Source organism: Megascapheus bottae, chromosome 28 (assembly GCF_031878675.1).
Source record: "Megascapheus bottae isolate mThoBot1 chromosome 28, mThoBot2.hap1, whole genome shotgun sequence".
NCBI lineage: Eukaryota > Metazoa > Chordata > Mammalia > Rodentia > Geomyidae > Megascapheus > Megascapheus bottae.
The window spans coordinates 3,233,605-3,250,054 of NC_143536.1; the positions used below are offsets into that span (position 1 = coordinate 3,233,605).

The 16,450-nt window shown below is 41.0% G+C and overlaps 1 protein-coding gene across 3 annotated transcripts in view; it reads left to right on the top strand.

Annotated features, from left to right (window-relative positions):
* Clip1 (CAP-Gly domain containing linker protein 1) overlaps positions 1–16,450 on the top strand; it is a 73,498-nt gene that overhangs the window by 7,184 nt on the left and 49,864 nt on the right. For 2 of the 3 annotated variants that reach the window (XM_090319967.1, XM_090319968.1), the window contains exons 1-5: positions 5,614–5,733; positions 6,463–6,685; positions 10,386–10,583; positions 11,114–11,217; positions 12,434–12,494. In XM_090319967.1, the coding sequence (XP_090176093.1) occupies positions 6,578–6,685; positions 10,386–10,583; positions 11,114–11,217; positions 12,434–12,494 (471 nt within the window). In that variant the 5' untranslated portion in view covers positions 5,614–5,733; positions 6,463–6,577. Of the gene's footprint in view, positions 1–546; positions 739–3,308; positions 3,881–5,608; positions 5,734–6,462; positions 6,686–10,385; positions 10,584–11,113; positions 11,218–12,433; positions 12,495–14,597; positions 14,631–16,450 lie in introns of those variants that run through there. The other variant, XM_090319969.1, reaches the window with a different exon arrangement.

Here is a 16,450-nt window from a genome sequence, read left to right on the forward strand (position 1 = left end):
CAGGATTTTCCCTATATTCTGTAGTAGATATAAAGGTCCAGGTTTTATTTTGAGCTTTTTGATCTGTATGGAGTTGATTTTTGTACAAGGTGAGAGGTAGGAATCCAGTTTGTCTCCTGTAAGTGGAAAATCAGTTTTTGTTTTTTTTTTTTGCCAGTCCTGTTAACTGAACTCAGGGCCTGAACACTGTCGTTGGGCTTTCTCAAGGCCAGAGCTCTACCACTTGAGCCACAGCACCACTTCTGACCTTTTCTGTGTACGTGGGCCTGAAGAATGGAACCTGGGTATTGCATGCTAGGCAAGCACTCTACCACTAGGCCAAACTCCCAGCCCCCAAAACCAGTTTTTCTAGCATTTGTTGAAGAGGCTGTCTTTTTTCTACTCTTTACGTTTTTTGTTCCTTTGTTAAATACTAGTTGATATGGCCTTTTGCTAGGGGCCTGGGCCTTGCTAGGTTGCCTTTGCTGATAGCAGATCTAGACAACTGTTTTTTTTTTTTTTTCTCTTCTGTACATCTAAAATCATTTGATATATTTCTTCTTGCAGATTTCATCGAGCAACTAACTTTACCATAGAAACACCCACAGTTGTATTGATGGTTGGGAAAAAATAGTGGCAACAACAGGGGAAAACAGCTTTGACCCACAGAGAAAATGAGTATGCTAAAACCAAGTGGGCTTAAGGCCCCTACCAAGATCCTTAAGCCTGGAAGTACAACTTTGAAGACACCTGTTGCTGGTAATGTTTTGTTTTTTTCTTTAATACCTTATGCTGTATAAAGATTTCAACTCAAAAATTTTATTTGAAAGAAGACATCTTCATAATAACTTGTATCCATGAAAACATTGGAAACAGTTGTGATGAATTTTGTAGAAAGATTTTTTTTTTTGGTCACTCATGGGGCTTGAACTCCGGGCCTGAATACTGCCCCAGAGCTCTTCAGGTCAAGGATACTGCCCTACCCTTGAGCCACAGCCCCATTTCCCGTTTATCTGTGATTAATTGTAGATAAGAGTCTCCTGAGTAGCTAGGATTACATGGGTGAGCCATCGCTGGCTAGAAAGATGAATTTTATAGAATTACAGAATTTTCCAGACCCTAGTGGCTCACAGGCTCAAGGACAGTGCGCAGTTCCTGAGTTCAAGCCCCGTGACCAACCAAAAAAAAAAGATGTTCTGAAACTAATTGTCCTGTGACTGGCCACTGATAGCAGAGGAGCAGGCAGGACAGTGGCTCTAGGCCAATTCAACGCATTCTCAACATTTTATAGATTAACCCAGTCTTTCAGCCTACTGTACAAAATACCTTAGACTTTGGTTTCATAAACAGCAGTAATCTATTGTTTAATAAATATCATGTTTTTAGCAAACTATAACTACTGTCTTTCTGATAGGGTAGAGAGTATACAAAGTTGTATTATTTTACCCAGATTTTTGGCCAGGTGCTATACTTTTATTTATTTATTTTTTTGGCCAGTCCTGGGCCTTGATCTCATGGTCTGAGCACTGTCCTTGTATAATTTTTTTTTTTTTTTGGCTAGTCAGGCTTGAACTCAGGGCCTGAGTACTGTCTTTGGGCTTTCTCAAGGCTAGAGCTCTGCTACTTGTGCCACAACACCACTTCCATTTTTTTTTCCTATGTATGTTGAACCAAGGAATCAAACTGGGTCTTCGTGCATGCAAGGCAAGTACTCTACTGCCCTCTTTGGACACTTTTTGCTCAAGGCTAGAACTCTGCCACTTGAGCCACAGTACCACTTCCAGCTTCTTCTGTGTATGTGGTATTGAGGAATCGAACCCAGGGCTTTGTGCACGATAGGTGAACACTCTACCACTATGCTATGCTCCTGGCCCCTATACTTTTCTTGCTGTTGGTCGGGAGGCTTGAACTCTGGGTCTAGACACTATTCCTGAGCTCTACCACTTGAGCTATTGCATCACTTCCATTTTCTGGTGGTTACTTTGAGATAAGAGTCTCACTGACTTTCGTGTCCAGACTGACTTTGAATCACGATCCTCAGATCTCAGTCTCCTGAGTAGCTAGGATTACAGGTGTGAGCCACCAGCGCCTGGCTTATACTTTTTTCTTCACTGTGATTTCTTCCTTGTCATTAAAGACAGAATTATTGCAGTACTATTACATTAACGAGTTGGGGCCACAGCTCTGACTCCTTAATATCATCAAATCTGATCACTAATCTGTTAAATGATGTAAGTATTTTTCTTAGAGGCAGTGCCAGAGTTTGAACTCAGCAGGTTCAATTGATTGAACTCAGTGCTACCTTGGCTGGCATTCAACCACTTAAGCCATGCTTCTGTTCCAACTATTTATTTGCTGGTTAGAGGTAGAGTCTGGCAGAGTTTTCTGCTTATGCGAGCTTCAAATTACAATCCTCTAGATCTCAGCCTTCTGAATAACTAGCCCCTAGTCACTCAGCCCTGGTCCAAGTTTTGTCAGTTTTAATTGACTCAGATGTTGGATCTAAGTGGATCTAATGTGCAGGTTAGGAGTGGAATCTGACCTATAGATATAGGTCATTGAAGTTTTTTATTTTTTGTTTGTTTTTCTGGTCCTGGGGCTTGAGCTCAGGGCTTGGGCACTGTCCCTGAGCTTCTTTTGCTAAAAGGCCAGTACTCTATCACTTGAACCACAGCCTTTTCTGTTTATATGGTACTGAGGAATTGAACCCAGGGTTTCATGCATACTTAGCAAGCACTCTACTACTAAACCACATTTCTTGCCCTGTTCTGCTCAAGGGTACTGGTCTACCACTTGAGCTATAGCATCACTTCTAATCTTTTCCTTTTTCAGGCCGACTTTCCTGCCCAAGCTGTCTTCAGATCTCAGCCTCCTGAGTAGCTAGGATTATACATATGAGCCACGGGGGCCCAAAAAGGTCACTTAGCTCACTGAGTTTTGGCAGCAGTGAAAATAGTAGTGAAACTACTCTAGAGGCTGAGAGTTTGACCTAGTGGTAGAGTGCTTGCCTAATATGCATGAAGTCCTGGGTTTGATTCCTTGGTACCACATACATAGAAAAACCAGAAGTGGTGCTGTGGCTCAGGTGGTAGAGCTCTAGCCTTGAGAAAGTAAAGGACAGTGCTCAGGCCCTGAGTTCAAGCCCCAGGACTGGGAAAACAAAAAACAAAAAATACCTGAAAACCCTCTGTATACTCTATTACCTGGCTTACAAAGAAGTCAAAAATAACTCTTCTGTCTACTTCTGTTGCTATTGCTTCTTCTATTTTACGTTGCAGGATGGCTGCTTGAATATGAAATTGAATCTTCTATAATCTTTCTGTTTTCAGCTGCAGCTCCAGTAGAAAAAACAATATCCAGTGAAAAAGCTTCAAGCACTCCATCTCTGGAGACTCAAGAGGAATTTGTGGATGATTTTCGAGTTGGGGAGCGTGTTTGGGTGAATGGGAATAAGCCCGGATTTATCCAGTTTCTTGGAGAAACCCAGTTTGCACCAGGCCAGTGGGCTGGAATTGTTTTAGATGAACCCATAGGCAAGAATGATGGTTCTGTAGCAGGAGTTCGATATTTTCAGTGTGAACCTTTAAAGGGCATATTTACCCGACCTTCAAAGTTAACAAGAAAAGTACAAGCAGAAGATGAAGCCAATGGCGTGCAGATGGCTCATGCATCTAGAACTGCTTCCCCTTTGTTCACTTCTGCAGCTAGCATGGGATCCTCTTCCCAGGCCACCCCCTCAAATATTCCCCATAAATCATCCCAGCCAACAGCAAAGGAATCTTCAGCCACACCTCAGATCAGCAACCTTACGAAAACTGCTAGTGAATCTATCTCCAACCTTTCAGAGGCTGGCTCAATAAAGAAAGGAGAACGGGAGCTCAAAATTGGAGACAGAGTGTTGGTGAGTGAGTGCATGTATCCTATCCTCTCAGAGCTACTTTGTTTTTTCCCTCTCAGCGTGCTGGTCTTTTTTATTGTATTTTTAAATTTTTGCCAGTCCTGAGGCTTGAACTCAGGACCTGGACTCTCTCTGATTCTCTCTGTGCACAAGGCTAGCACTCTACCACACAAGCTACAGTATCACTTTGGGTTTTTTCTATTTATTGGTATTGAGAAATTGAACCCAGGGCTTCATGCTTGCTAGGCAAGCACTCTACCACTAAGCCACATTCCCAACTCCTGCTGTTCTTTGTTTTGTTTCGTTTTAATAGAAATATTTGATTTGGAAATAGGAAACACTTAGAGGCAAGGGCTTCCCTATATATATAGCCTAGCCTCCAAAAGTTTGGAATTATTGGTGTTTGCCATCTTGCCCAGCTTCCCTCCCCCCCAAGTTAATTGAGCATCAAAATTCTAATAGAACTGAGATTATCAGTTAATTAATACATGAGAATTTCCCCAGTGCCATCACCCATAGGATTCTTTTTTTTTTTTTTTTTTTGCCAGTCCTGGCTTGGGCTCAGGGCCTGAGCACTGTCCTTGGACTTTCTCAAGGCTTAGCACACTACCACTTGAGCCTCAGCACCACTTCCAGCTTTTTTCAATGTATGTGGTACCGAGGAATCAAACCCGGGTCTTTGTGCATGCTAGGCAAGCACTTTAACCACTAGGCCAAACTCCCGGCCCCTCCCATAGGATTCTTGCTGTATTCAAGCTTCCTGAATTATTTACCACCTGTGGAATGCCTGTTACAGAAAATAGTTGTCTTGAGAGTAATTGTGACTCACCCCCAAAGAATTTAGCAGATTATTGGAAGAGATTTTATCATCTTTGGTGTGCTGTGTTCTATACATGTAATTTTGATTACAACAGATAAGGCTGTGTGCTGGTGGCTCATGCCTGTAACCCAGGCTACTCAGGAGGCTGAGATCTGAGGATCACAGTTCGAAGGAAGCCCAGGCAGGAAAGTCCGTAATACTCACCTCCAGTTCATCATAGAAAGAGCCAGAAGTGGCACTGCAGTTCAAGTGGTTTAACACAGTCTTCTTGATTTTTTTTTTCAGACTTGGTCAAAATGATTTTTGGAAAGGTTGGGGGGAGGAAAAGTGGGAGAAAAATGTGGGGAGGGGGTAACAATATTCGAGAAATGTACTTACCACCTACATATGTAACTGCAATCCCTCAGTATATCATCCTGACATGAAAATAAAATTTAAAACAGTTTTTTTAAAGATTAAAAAAAATCTTATTAAGTGAATTTGCCTTAAAGTATCTGTGACTAGGGACTGGTTTAATAAACTAAAGACTCATACAATGGGCTGAGATATAATTATAAAATGCAAATATCAAATAAAATAATTGTAGACAAAAAGCTAGTTATAGAACACTGCCTTTTGTGTAAGAGTAAAACATAAGAATCCTAGCTACTCAAGAGGCTGATATCTGTGCATCGTGGTTTGAAGCCAGCCTGGACAGAAACATCCAGGAGACTGTTATCTCTAATCACACAAAAAAGCTGGAAGTAAAGTTGTGGCTCAAATGGTAGAGCACTAGCCTTGAACATAAAGAAGCTCAGGAACAGAATCAGGCTCTGAGTTCAAGACTCAGGACTCAGGACCATCACACACCCAAAAATCAAGCTATAGAATTATGTTTATGTTCATTTTTTCAATTTTATCTTCTCTTCCAGGTTGGGGGCACTAAGGCCGGTGTTGTCCGATTTCTTGGGGAGACTGACTTTGCCAAGGGGGAATGGTGTGGTGTGGAATTAGATGAACCTCTTGGGAAGAATGATGGTGCAGTCGCTGGAACAAGGTATATGATTGAAGTTGTAGGACATCATGTTTCTTTCTTGGACATGTTAGTACTGAAGTGGTTCTCCCCAGAGGTATATAAAGGGAATGAAAGCTGGGTATGTATGTAGCTCAGTAGAAAAGCACCTGCTTAGTCTATGTAAGGTTCTGGTCCAATCCCCAACATTTGGTGTGGGATAGGGGGATATGAATGATTGAAGAGGTGCACTGGTCATGGAGCTTGAACTCAGGGCCCTGAACTTCTCTGTGTTCTAGGCAGGCGCTCTACACCACTTGAGCCACAATGCCACTTCAGTTTTTCTGAGTAGTTTATTGGAGATGATAATCTCACAAACTTTCCTGCTCTGGCTTGCTTGGAACTGCCATCTTCAGATCTAAGCCTCCTGAGTAGCTGGGATTATAGGTGTGAGCCACCACAGTGTGAGCATCTGGATGAGTTTTTTTATTACGATACATTTATCAGAGGGTAAAAATATTTATGTCCTTTCCATAGAACTTCAGCTAAATATGAGCAGTCTCATCTCTGTTTCATGTTGTTAATAGTGCCCTTAAGCGTATTTGTCAACCCACATACATGTGAATGCTGCTTTGTGCTATATAATAACCCCAGTTTAAGAAAAGAATTTCAGAAAAATCAGTCATATGTTATGAAGTGGAAGAGTCCTTGATTATGGTTGTTAACTTTTTGAAGTTAAATTTCGTTTGCTACTGTTCTCATTGTTCTTGAAAGGTATTTTCAGTGTCAACCCAAATATGGCTTGTTTGCTCCTGTCCACAAAGTGACCAAGATTGGCTTCCCTTCCACGACACCAGCCAAAGCCAAGGCCGCTGCTGTGAGGCGTGTGATGGCCACTACGCCTGCAAGCCTGAAGCGCAGCCCTTCTGCCTCCTCCCTCAGCTCCATGAGCTCTGTGGCCTCCTCTGTGAGCAGCAAGCCCAGCAGGACAGGACTGGTAAGCCTCAACTTTGCATACTGCATTCCAGGCACTTGTAGCATCCTTAGTCAGAGCCTTGCTTTGCCTTGTCCTTGTCCTCAGCATGGCTCACAGCTATCTATGAAGTTCTGTGGAAGTTTTGAAAAATGTAACTCAGGACAGCAATATTGTTTTTGAAATAGAGAGTTTTTAGCAATACTTTCTGGATTCCTGGTGGTTAAAAAATCGACTAGTACTTGGTGAATCTGTAGTAACTATCCTTGTTCTTTTTTCTAAAATTCTAAGGGAAGTTTCCTCAATTTGTAGATCTCATTTTGATTTCAATTTTAGGAACCAGAGTGATTTCAGAAAAGGTGTGTTCTTAGAAATGTAATTTGATGTTAATGCAGTTAATATGTTCTCAGATGTGAGCCAAAGGCAGGCAGGAGGGCCTCCACTTCTGGAACTGGAATGGTGCTGGGAAATGCCCTGTGGTTGTTCAGTTTCCTCTTTCTTCATCATCTCCTGGCCCATGTCCCATTTAGAGTGATGAAGGTAGAGTCATCAGAATTAAAACGATCCCTCATTCCTTCTGTTAACATAGTATCATATGTTATATATGGCAGTACAAAATTCTATTCCAAATGCATTTTGAATCTGCTTTATGATGGTGAGCTTTAGAAAGAGAGTCAGTTCAGTTGTGATCTCTTACAACAAGGTTCTAGCCCTTGATCTCATTTTGCCTTCTGTACCATCGTGATTTTGCAGAGAAAGGCAACAGTAAAATCTGTAGGGGAAGGGTGGGGTCCTGTTTCTTTGTCTTTCTTTTTTTGGTTGTACTGTAGTTTGAACTCAGGGTCTTGGCTTGCCAGTCAAGCACTCTACCACTTGAGCCACTTTCCTGCCTCCAGCCAGGAAAGGAAAAAAAAAGAAATACTGCTCGGACTATTTCAGTTTACATCCCAAAAGAACGTCTACATCCTCAGTAGAAAAAGTTTCGGTGGACTTTTCTGAGCTAGTCATGATAAGCACAGTGGAAGGAAGAACAAGCTCCAGTATGTGGAAATCTTTGTTCAAAGAGGCCCAACAGATTCCAATAAGGATGTTGTCTACTCTGCTATTCTTGGAACAATTGGGAAATACTGTGTTGTCCTGCTCCCACCCATCTTTCTTCTTATATCCAAACCAGTCCTGATTTCGCTTAGCTTGCTTTATTTATTAAAGAAAATTGGTGGAACAGGTGAATCTCTTGGTCTTGTGAGATTGTTTTTTTGTGTCTGTAAGTAGGGTAGTTATAGTCTCCGAACCAAATATTACTGTGAATGAGTATGACGTGGATATAAAATAATTGAAAGTATGATTTAAATTCTCTTGATTAGAGATATGTTTCTGTCCTAGTAGAATGAACTTGAAAGAAAATTAATATTTAAAATTCATTTTTTAATAACCAGTATTTTACTGTTAGGGAGTAAGCACCCATTGGCCACTGCACATCCTGTTAAACCTTGGAATCATATTCATCACTGCACCCTTCATTTCCCATGCTCCATTAACCTTTCACAGTACTTGCTTTCTGTCTTGGCCATAGTCAAAACTTCGCTTTGCAAAGACATGATGCTATTGAAAGGAATGGAATATAAACTAATGTTGAAATTCTGTTGCCTTGATCTAATCATTTATGTGGTGTAAACTATAATTCTTCAGGTATCCCTGTTTTCCTTTAACATTTAAAATTATCCTGCAGTACCCCTGCAGTAGTCCCTAGGTATCTCTGTACAGAGTTGGAGAGCCTCACATTTCATGTTCAGGAAGATCTGTTAGGCAAAAATAAGGTAGAATTTAAACATAGAATGAAAGTAAAAAATTGGTTAAATGACTGAAACAGTAATCCTTTCCCTACCAGTATGTTTATGTAATTCAAAAAATTTCCCAAAATGAAATAGCAAAGAACATCTCTTTAAGTTGCCACATTTCTTCTATAATTTCTTTAAACCTGGAGCTGTTATTTAACACAGAAATGAGGATTGCAGTTGAAAAAATATAGAGATTGAAAAGGACATAATAATAGACTAAAGACTCTTAAGAGCAGGAAATATTATATACAGTTTTCTTAGAAGAAATGGGCAAGAGCCTTGGGCATTGAGACATTTTCTTCAAGGAGACAGCCCACCATCCTCTAACCTCCATGACATCTTGGATTTTATTGGATTTTTTTGACGCTCATAGACATCCAGTTGCTGAATTATTAAATGAAAGATCCTCACTGCCCTATCAGTCTACACCCTGTGAAGGGGCTCTATAGACCGATGGAGAGAATATTCACGCAACAAATGAAGCTTTGTTTACAGAAGATGAAGCAAAAGGCTGAACTGATCTGAACTTGACTGCTGAGTCAAGGGCTTGTACAATGCTTGTCAAGGGAGAAAGCTAGGTCCTCATTCCCAGTTTCCAGAACCTAACATATAGAATATAATTTACTTTGTCCAGTTACCTGTTGACAGTTAACATCAGAGATCACAGGTGACATAACTGAACACATTCTTGAAGTCCTATGACCTGCTATCCCAGTGGCCTCCCTCCCCATGACCCTCTTCTCCTTTCTATTTTTATTTTTATTTTTTGCTAGTCCTGGGGCTTGAACTCAGGGCCTGAGCACTGTCCTTGGGCTTTTTCCTCAAGGCCAGTACTCTGCCACTTGAGCCACAGAACCATTTCCAGCTTTTTCTATGTATGTGGTACCGAGGAATTTAACCAGGGTCTTCATGGATGCTAGGCAAGCACTCTACCACCAGGCCAAACTCCCAGCCCCATCCTTTCTGTTCTTTCTTTCTTGATGTTCTGGAGGCTGGATTTTTAGATGAAACTCTTCTGTACTTTTTCTTTTGAAAGAAAAATGAAAATCTAGATTAAAAATTTAATCAGTTGAAGAATTTGTGACTTTAAGGCTGATATCTCCCTCTCTTCTCTCTTTCTTGTGCCAGTCCTGAGGCTTAAACTCAGTGCCTGGGCACTGCCCCTAAACTGTTTTGTTCAAGGCTAACACTGTACAACCTTAGTCACAGTTCCACTTCTAGCATTGTGCTGGTTAATTTTAGATCAGTACCTCATGGAGTTTTGTGCCAGGCTGAGCTTTGAACCATTATCTCAAGCCTGTCTTCAGATCTCAGCCTCCTCAGTAGCTAGATTGTAGGTGTGTGAGGCATTGGTGCCCAGCAAAGGATGGCCTCTATAATAGTATATAGAAGCTTAAGAAAATTTTAGAAAGTTTCAGCCTCAAATCTAAGGCTCAAAAAATTGCCCCCCCCAAAAAAAATTGGCCAAAATGTCATCACAAGAAGATAATTTATTTTTATATTTTGGGGATACTGAAGTTTGAACTCAAGGCCTTGTACTTGCTAAGCAAGGGCTGTACCACTTACGCTATGCCTTCAGCCCAACAACGAGGTAGCTATTAAGGTCAAGCTGAAAGAGTTGAGAGAAACTTGTCAAGTGGGTACTGTGGAACTTTTCTAGATTCCCACAAGGCCTAGTCAGCTAAACTCCAGTGAGCTCCTTGGAGCCTTATGTTCACCTTGCACTCTGATGTTGATGTGTTCCTTTTTCTAATACTTTGCAAACCCATGAGCTGGAGCAACACGCTTGCTTTGCTGAGGAGACACCTGCTGTGTATGCATCGCTTGCTTCCTGCCACCCGGTAGATAGCACCATCGCCCTTCACTTCTCTGACTTTCCTTTGCAGTTGACTGAAACCTCTTCCCGCTACGCCCGCAAGATATCGGGCACCACTGCCCTCCAGGAGGCACTGAAGGAGAAGCAGCAGCACATTGAGCAGCTGCTGGCTGAGCGGGACCTGGAGCGGGCCGAGGTGGCCAAGGCCACCAGCCACGTGGGGGAGATAGAGCAGGAGCTAGCCCTGGCTCGGGACGGGCATGACCAGGTGAAGTCTGGCACTGATCTTCTTGTGGAGATGGTGATGGTTTCTCAGTGGAGTGAGGAAGCTGAAAGGTGTGCTCAGAGGCCAGGGAGTTGGTCTTGAGACCAGAAATGAGTATCACTTCCTTTGCTTGAAAGCTGTGACTTAGGTGTCAGTTTCTATTGTAATAAAAGTGAAGCCTTGCTCTTTTTGATTCTACCTCAGCCTTTTTGGTCTTTATGTCTAGGTCTTTGGACCCCTCTCTGTTAAGTCACTTGTTTTACTAGGACCTTAGCAGGTCCGTTGGTGGATTACTGTCAACATGTTTCAACTTTGGAAGAGAGTTGTTTTTAACATTGTCCTTTGTTGCCTGAATGCTGTGGTTTTTTTTTTTTATCATCTAGTTTCTAGGAATACTGTTGAGAGTAATCTATTAAAATAGAAAGTTGAGTGTGGCAGGGTTTTAGAGTAATCCCTATCCTCTACGGAAATGCTTACCTGGGTCTATATCTGCACCAGAGATTGGCTACTCACTGGCACTTCTGCTTCCCTAGCATGTCCTGGAATTGGAGGCCAAGATGGATCAGCTTCGAACAATGGTTGAAGCTGCTGACAGGGAGAAGGTGGAGCTTCTTAACCAACTGGAAGAGGAGAAAAGGTGATATGAGTGTTCTCTGGTACAAGTGTGACCATTTCCTTTTCGTTTCATAGTAAGAGTTTCATTAAGTATCCCTTGAATGCTAAACGAGTGTTTCCAAAATAGTATTGTGAGGGTAATTCACCTGGAACTTTTCCTAGTGAGAGGATATATAAGTTATAGTTACCTAGCCTTTGTGAATTTATTTTACATCTTTTGAGAATCTTGAAAAGAAAGTATAGACTTCTCTTACCAGGTACTTCTTACCTGTAATCCAGTATTCAGAAGTTGAGGCAAGAGGATTTTGAATTTAAGGCAAGTCTTGTCTCAAAATTAAACACTGTAGGGCCAGGAGCTGGTGGCTCACACCTGTAATTCTAGCTACTCAGGAGGCTGAGATCTGAGGATCAAGGTTCAAACCCAGCCCATCATGAAGTCCAAGCATGAAATTTTTTTTTCATGTTCATCTTTTTTTTTTTTGGCCAGTCCTGGCTTAAACTCAGGGCCTGAGCACTGTCTTTGGGCTTTTTCAAGGACACTTGAGCCACAGAACCACTTCCAGCTTTTTTCTATGTATGTGGTACTGAGGAATCAAACCTGGGTCTTCATGCATGCTAGGCAAGCAGTCTACCAAGGGCCTCTGTCCTTGCGCTCTTTAGCTCAAGGCTACTGCTCTACCCTTTGGCCTTAGCCCCACTTCCCATTTTCTAGAGGTTAATTGGAAATAAGAGTCACTTTTGTGCCTGGGGTTGGCTTTGAACCTTGATCCTCAGATCTCAGCCTCTTGAGTAGCTAGGATTACAGGCGTGAGCCACTGCGCCAGCTGAATTTATTTATTTATTTTTTCTGTGGAACCAGACATTTTCCTTTTAGGCTGATTTTATTTTGATTGATGTCTGGTGTCTACCTTCTGGAATCAGTTCCTGGATAAGCCTTGCAGTTTCTTATTTTTTTTTTATTGTAATATATCGAGGGGTCACAGTTACATTTGCCAGACAGAGGGTATATCACTTCTCACAGATTGACACCCCTTCTCATATTTTTCATCCCCATTTCCCTCCCCCTCCCACAGTTTCCTAAACTGTTAGAGTACAATTCCTATTTGATCCATGTCTTTATTCTCTTTGATTCAAGACATTTCTTTTCACCAGAGTGTTTATTATAGATTCCCCAGTGGATTAATTAAGGGAAACTGTTCTTAGTTGCTTATGTGCTTTGCTTTTATCTTTTTCCACAGGAAGGTCGAGGACCTTCAGTTCCGAGTTGAAGAAGAATCAATTACTAAAGGCGATCTTGAGGTAAACTTGGTCAGCTATCTAAATTCTTTTTGGATACTAGTACTGAGAAATATGAGTGAACTACTGGTCCTTGGGGCAAGAATAATCGCTCAGAGAATAGCAGGTACCCTGCATCTGGCCCATTTGGATTATAGTATTACTTTGCGGCTGAGGTGATGGTGCTTTTCCTTGAGCCCATGATTGTGGTTTTCCAATTTTGGTGGCAGAGAAAGATGTGCATTACTATTCCATACTTGAACATTCAAAACCATGAATTGGACTCAATCAAGTCATAAATCTGGCAGTATGCCTGCAATTGAAAGTGGTCCTAAATGAGATTGTTGTGCATGTTCTTCTAATGATTAGAAATGGCATTTTAGAAGAACATTTCAAAACAGACCATATTAAGATTTTGCTTTATCTCACTCAACTGCTTTTACCACCTTACAAAAGAATTGTTATACATCGTAATAGCTGAATTTTTTTTTTTTTTTTTTTTTTTTTTTTTTTTTTGCCAGTCGTGGGCCTGAGCACTGTCCTTGGACTTTCTCAAGGCTAGAGAGCTTTACCATTTGAGCCTCAGCACCACTTCTGGCTTTTTTCTATGAATATGATACCGAGAAATCGAACCTGAGCCTCCAATCCAAATAGTTGAATTTTTAAAGTTCCCAGAATACAAAATAAGAGCAATTTGTGTTTCTTTTCTTTCTTTTTTCCTTATTTATTTTGTCAGTTGTGGAACTTGAACTCTGGGTCTGGGTGCTGTCCTCAAGCTCTTTTGCTCAAGGCTAATGCTCTACTACTTTGAGCCACAGTGCCACTTCTAGTTTTCTGGTGTTTAATTGGTGATAAGACTCTCACAGACTTCCGTGGTGGGTGGGCTGGCTTTGAACCAAGATCCTCAGATCTCAGCCTCCTAAGTAGCTAGGATTACAGGCATGAGCCATCAGTGCTCAGCCAGGTTTCTTACCTCTTCATGGTAAATAATTATTCATGACTAATTAATAATTTTACATTAGACACCAGAATTAAATGATTTGATACTTTTAAGCCACTGCCAGATATATGACAAATATGAATTAACTTTTTCAAATTTTGAAAATTCTGTAATTATTTATTTATTTTTGCCAGTTTGAGGCCTTAAATTCTAGATCTGGGCACTGTCCCAGAGCTTTTTTTGCTCAAAGCTAGTGCTCTATGACTTGGGCCACAGCACTTCTGGCTTTTTCTGAGTAGTCTGAGATAAAGTCTCTGGACTTTCCTTCCCCCACTGGCTGTGAACCATGATCCTCAGATCTCGAGTCTCCCAAGTAGCTAGGATTACAGATGTTAGCCACAGGCCCCTTGCCCAGATTGAAATGTTTTTTTGTTTTTTGTTTTTGTTTTTGCCAGTCCAGGGCTTGGACTCAGGGCCTGAGCACTGTCCTTGGGTTTTCTCAAGGCTAGAGCTCTACCACTTGAGCCACAGCACCATTTCTAGCTTTTTTTTTCCTTATGTACATGGTACCGAGGAATCAAACCCAGGTCTTCATGCATGCTAGGCAAGCGCTCTACCACTAAGCCAAATTCCCAGCCCTTGAAATGGTTTTTCATCTGTAACATTTTAGTAAAAATGGCAGTAGTCTTGTGGTCTTCAGAAGACACGTTTTAGCCATTTAGAGTCTTTTAGCTGCGCTACTCTATTTAAATCATGGCCTTCCCAAACAAGAACTCTGATTTCTTTGAATATCGGTGTATCTTTACTGGAGAAGAATAAAGGCAACATCTTCTGAATTTTGTAGGATCCAGAATTTAATGGTTTATTAACAATTTAATAGAAAACAAGTTCTTCATTCATTTCATATGTAGTCATATCCTTTAGTTGACTTCTGTGTTGTGCTCATCCATTTAAAAACACCCCATAGTCTCATTAGAAGTTTCATATCATCATCTAATTCATATGAATTACAGCCTCTGCTGTTTTTTGGGAGGGTTAAGATATTTATATAAGAACTAGGCTAGTATAGTCTGATAAACTTACTTGAAATTAATCAGTTTTCTTGAAACCCTAACACATATTGAAACTTTAGTTGGATCTCTTTTTTTTGTTGTTGTTGCTTAATTTTTTTATTTTTTTACTGATAGCAAAAGAGCCAGATTTCTGAAGATCCTGAGAATGTAAGAGGGCACTTAACTGTGTGGATATTTCCTTTAACACAGATTGATTCCAGATTAAAATGCTTATTGATACACTCTAATACTAACTGCATACTCTGACCTTGGGACATTTGACCTTAATATTTCTGTGCATGTGGCTTTCAAAGCAATTACATTTGATTCCTGAACAAATTATTTGTTGAATGAACCGGCAAATATTTATTTTTGAAGAATTTTTGCCAAAGTGGGGGGAAAATGTCTGAGGACCTAGCCTTCTTTACCTAATTCAGAGTGTCTTTTAGGTGATGATAGCTGATGAGAAGCATAAAGTACATTAGATGAAGGAGTTGTAGCGCTAGCAGGAGGAGGGTTTTTAAGTTGTCTTCATCTAGAGCTGGAATCGTGAGACAGCAGCCCCCACTGCCTTTCCATGCACTCCCACTACTGTCCAGTACCTGCCACTGCAGCTGACAAGAAATTCAACTCCAGATTTGTTGATTCAGCGTTTTCCTTGATGTATGAAAGTGGAGATAATGTATTTAATTTCTTTTAAATTTTTCTCTGTGGTATTAAGGAAGCACTCAATCATTGAGCTGTTCCCCTCTTTTAGTTTTATTTTGAGACAGTGTCTTACTAAATTGTCCAGATTGGCCTCAAACTTATCTACCTGCCTCCCAAAAGCTAGGATTATAGGCACACACAATTGCACTTAGCTCCTGTGTGTTTTAAGCTTACTTTTACTGAAAGGAGTTTTTCCTAGGAACAATGCTACTGGACATGCCTTTATTTTTTTCTTTCTGGTCTTGGGGCTTAAACTCAGCTTGGCTGCTATCCCTGAGCCTCTTTGTGTTCAAGGCTAGCATTCTACTGCTTGAGCCACAGTGCCATGTCTAGGTTTTTCTATTTAAGTGGTACTGAGGATTCGAACCCAAGGCTTCATGCATGCTAGGCAAGCACTCTACCACAAAGCCACATTCCCAGCCTATGCCTGTTTTTTAAATACCTTAGAGATTGAATACACAAAACAAACCTACCAAAGTGGGCTTGAGAGCATTGCTGTGCCAGCTATGAATGAAATAGCTGGTAAGTTGTTTTTGTTTTTGTTTCTTTGCTTTGTTTTATTTACACAAGATCTCAGAATTAAAGAAGTATTTTTCTTTTTACCACCTCATGGCAGTTGAAATGTACAAGATGGAACTTATTAGAAGGTCTTCATTCTGAAGAGTTCCTTTTTGCAAAACTGCTTCAGTGATCTGAGTCTCTTCTCTCTTTCCAGAAAGAGCTCACTGCCTCTGGTGTCAGTGTGCAGGGACCTCCCTGCTGCCTCTTTGTGTGCTTTCCTTTCAAGCCCTCACTCCAGGCCTTTCCTCTTGGGATACCATGTTTTATTCTAAGAAAGCAGTAGTTTACAAGGGAGTGTTGTCCTGTTCACTGTCCCACTTTCACATGGGCTTTGAAATGGAGGTGGATCTCTGGTTCCCTTGCTTGAGGCTAGTAAAGGGCTGCTGTGGTGCCCTGATCATGTGTGTGCTCTCCTGTCAGTGAGGAGTGCAGCTGCGCTTAGCTGAAAGATCTTTGAGTAGGAAGGAGGTCACATCGATGGATGAGTGCCCTTATCTGCATGTGGTGACCTTTTTCCTGAAGGACACCTAACTTAGGGTGAAAAGAAAAAAAGAGTTCTTGCCTTTTGCAGTTTTCTATTAGATTTGAATTTCAGTTCCTGAAACTGTAACCACTATATGGATTTGGATTAGATTCTTAGGAGAACAGATAAACTCAAAGACCAAAAACTACTATCCAATTAAGTTTTGAATTTAATCATATTATTGAGGGATATAAAG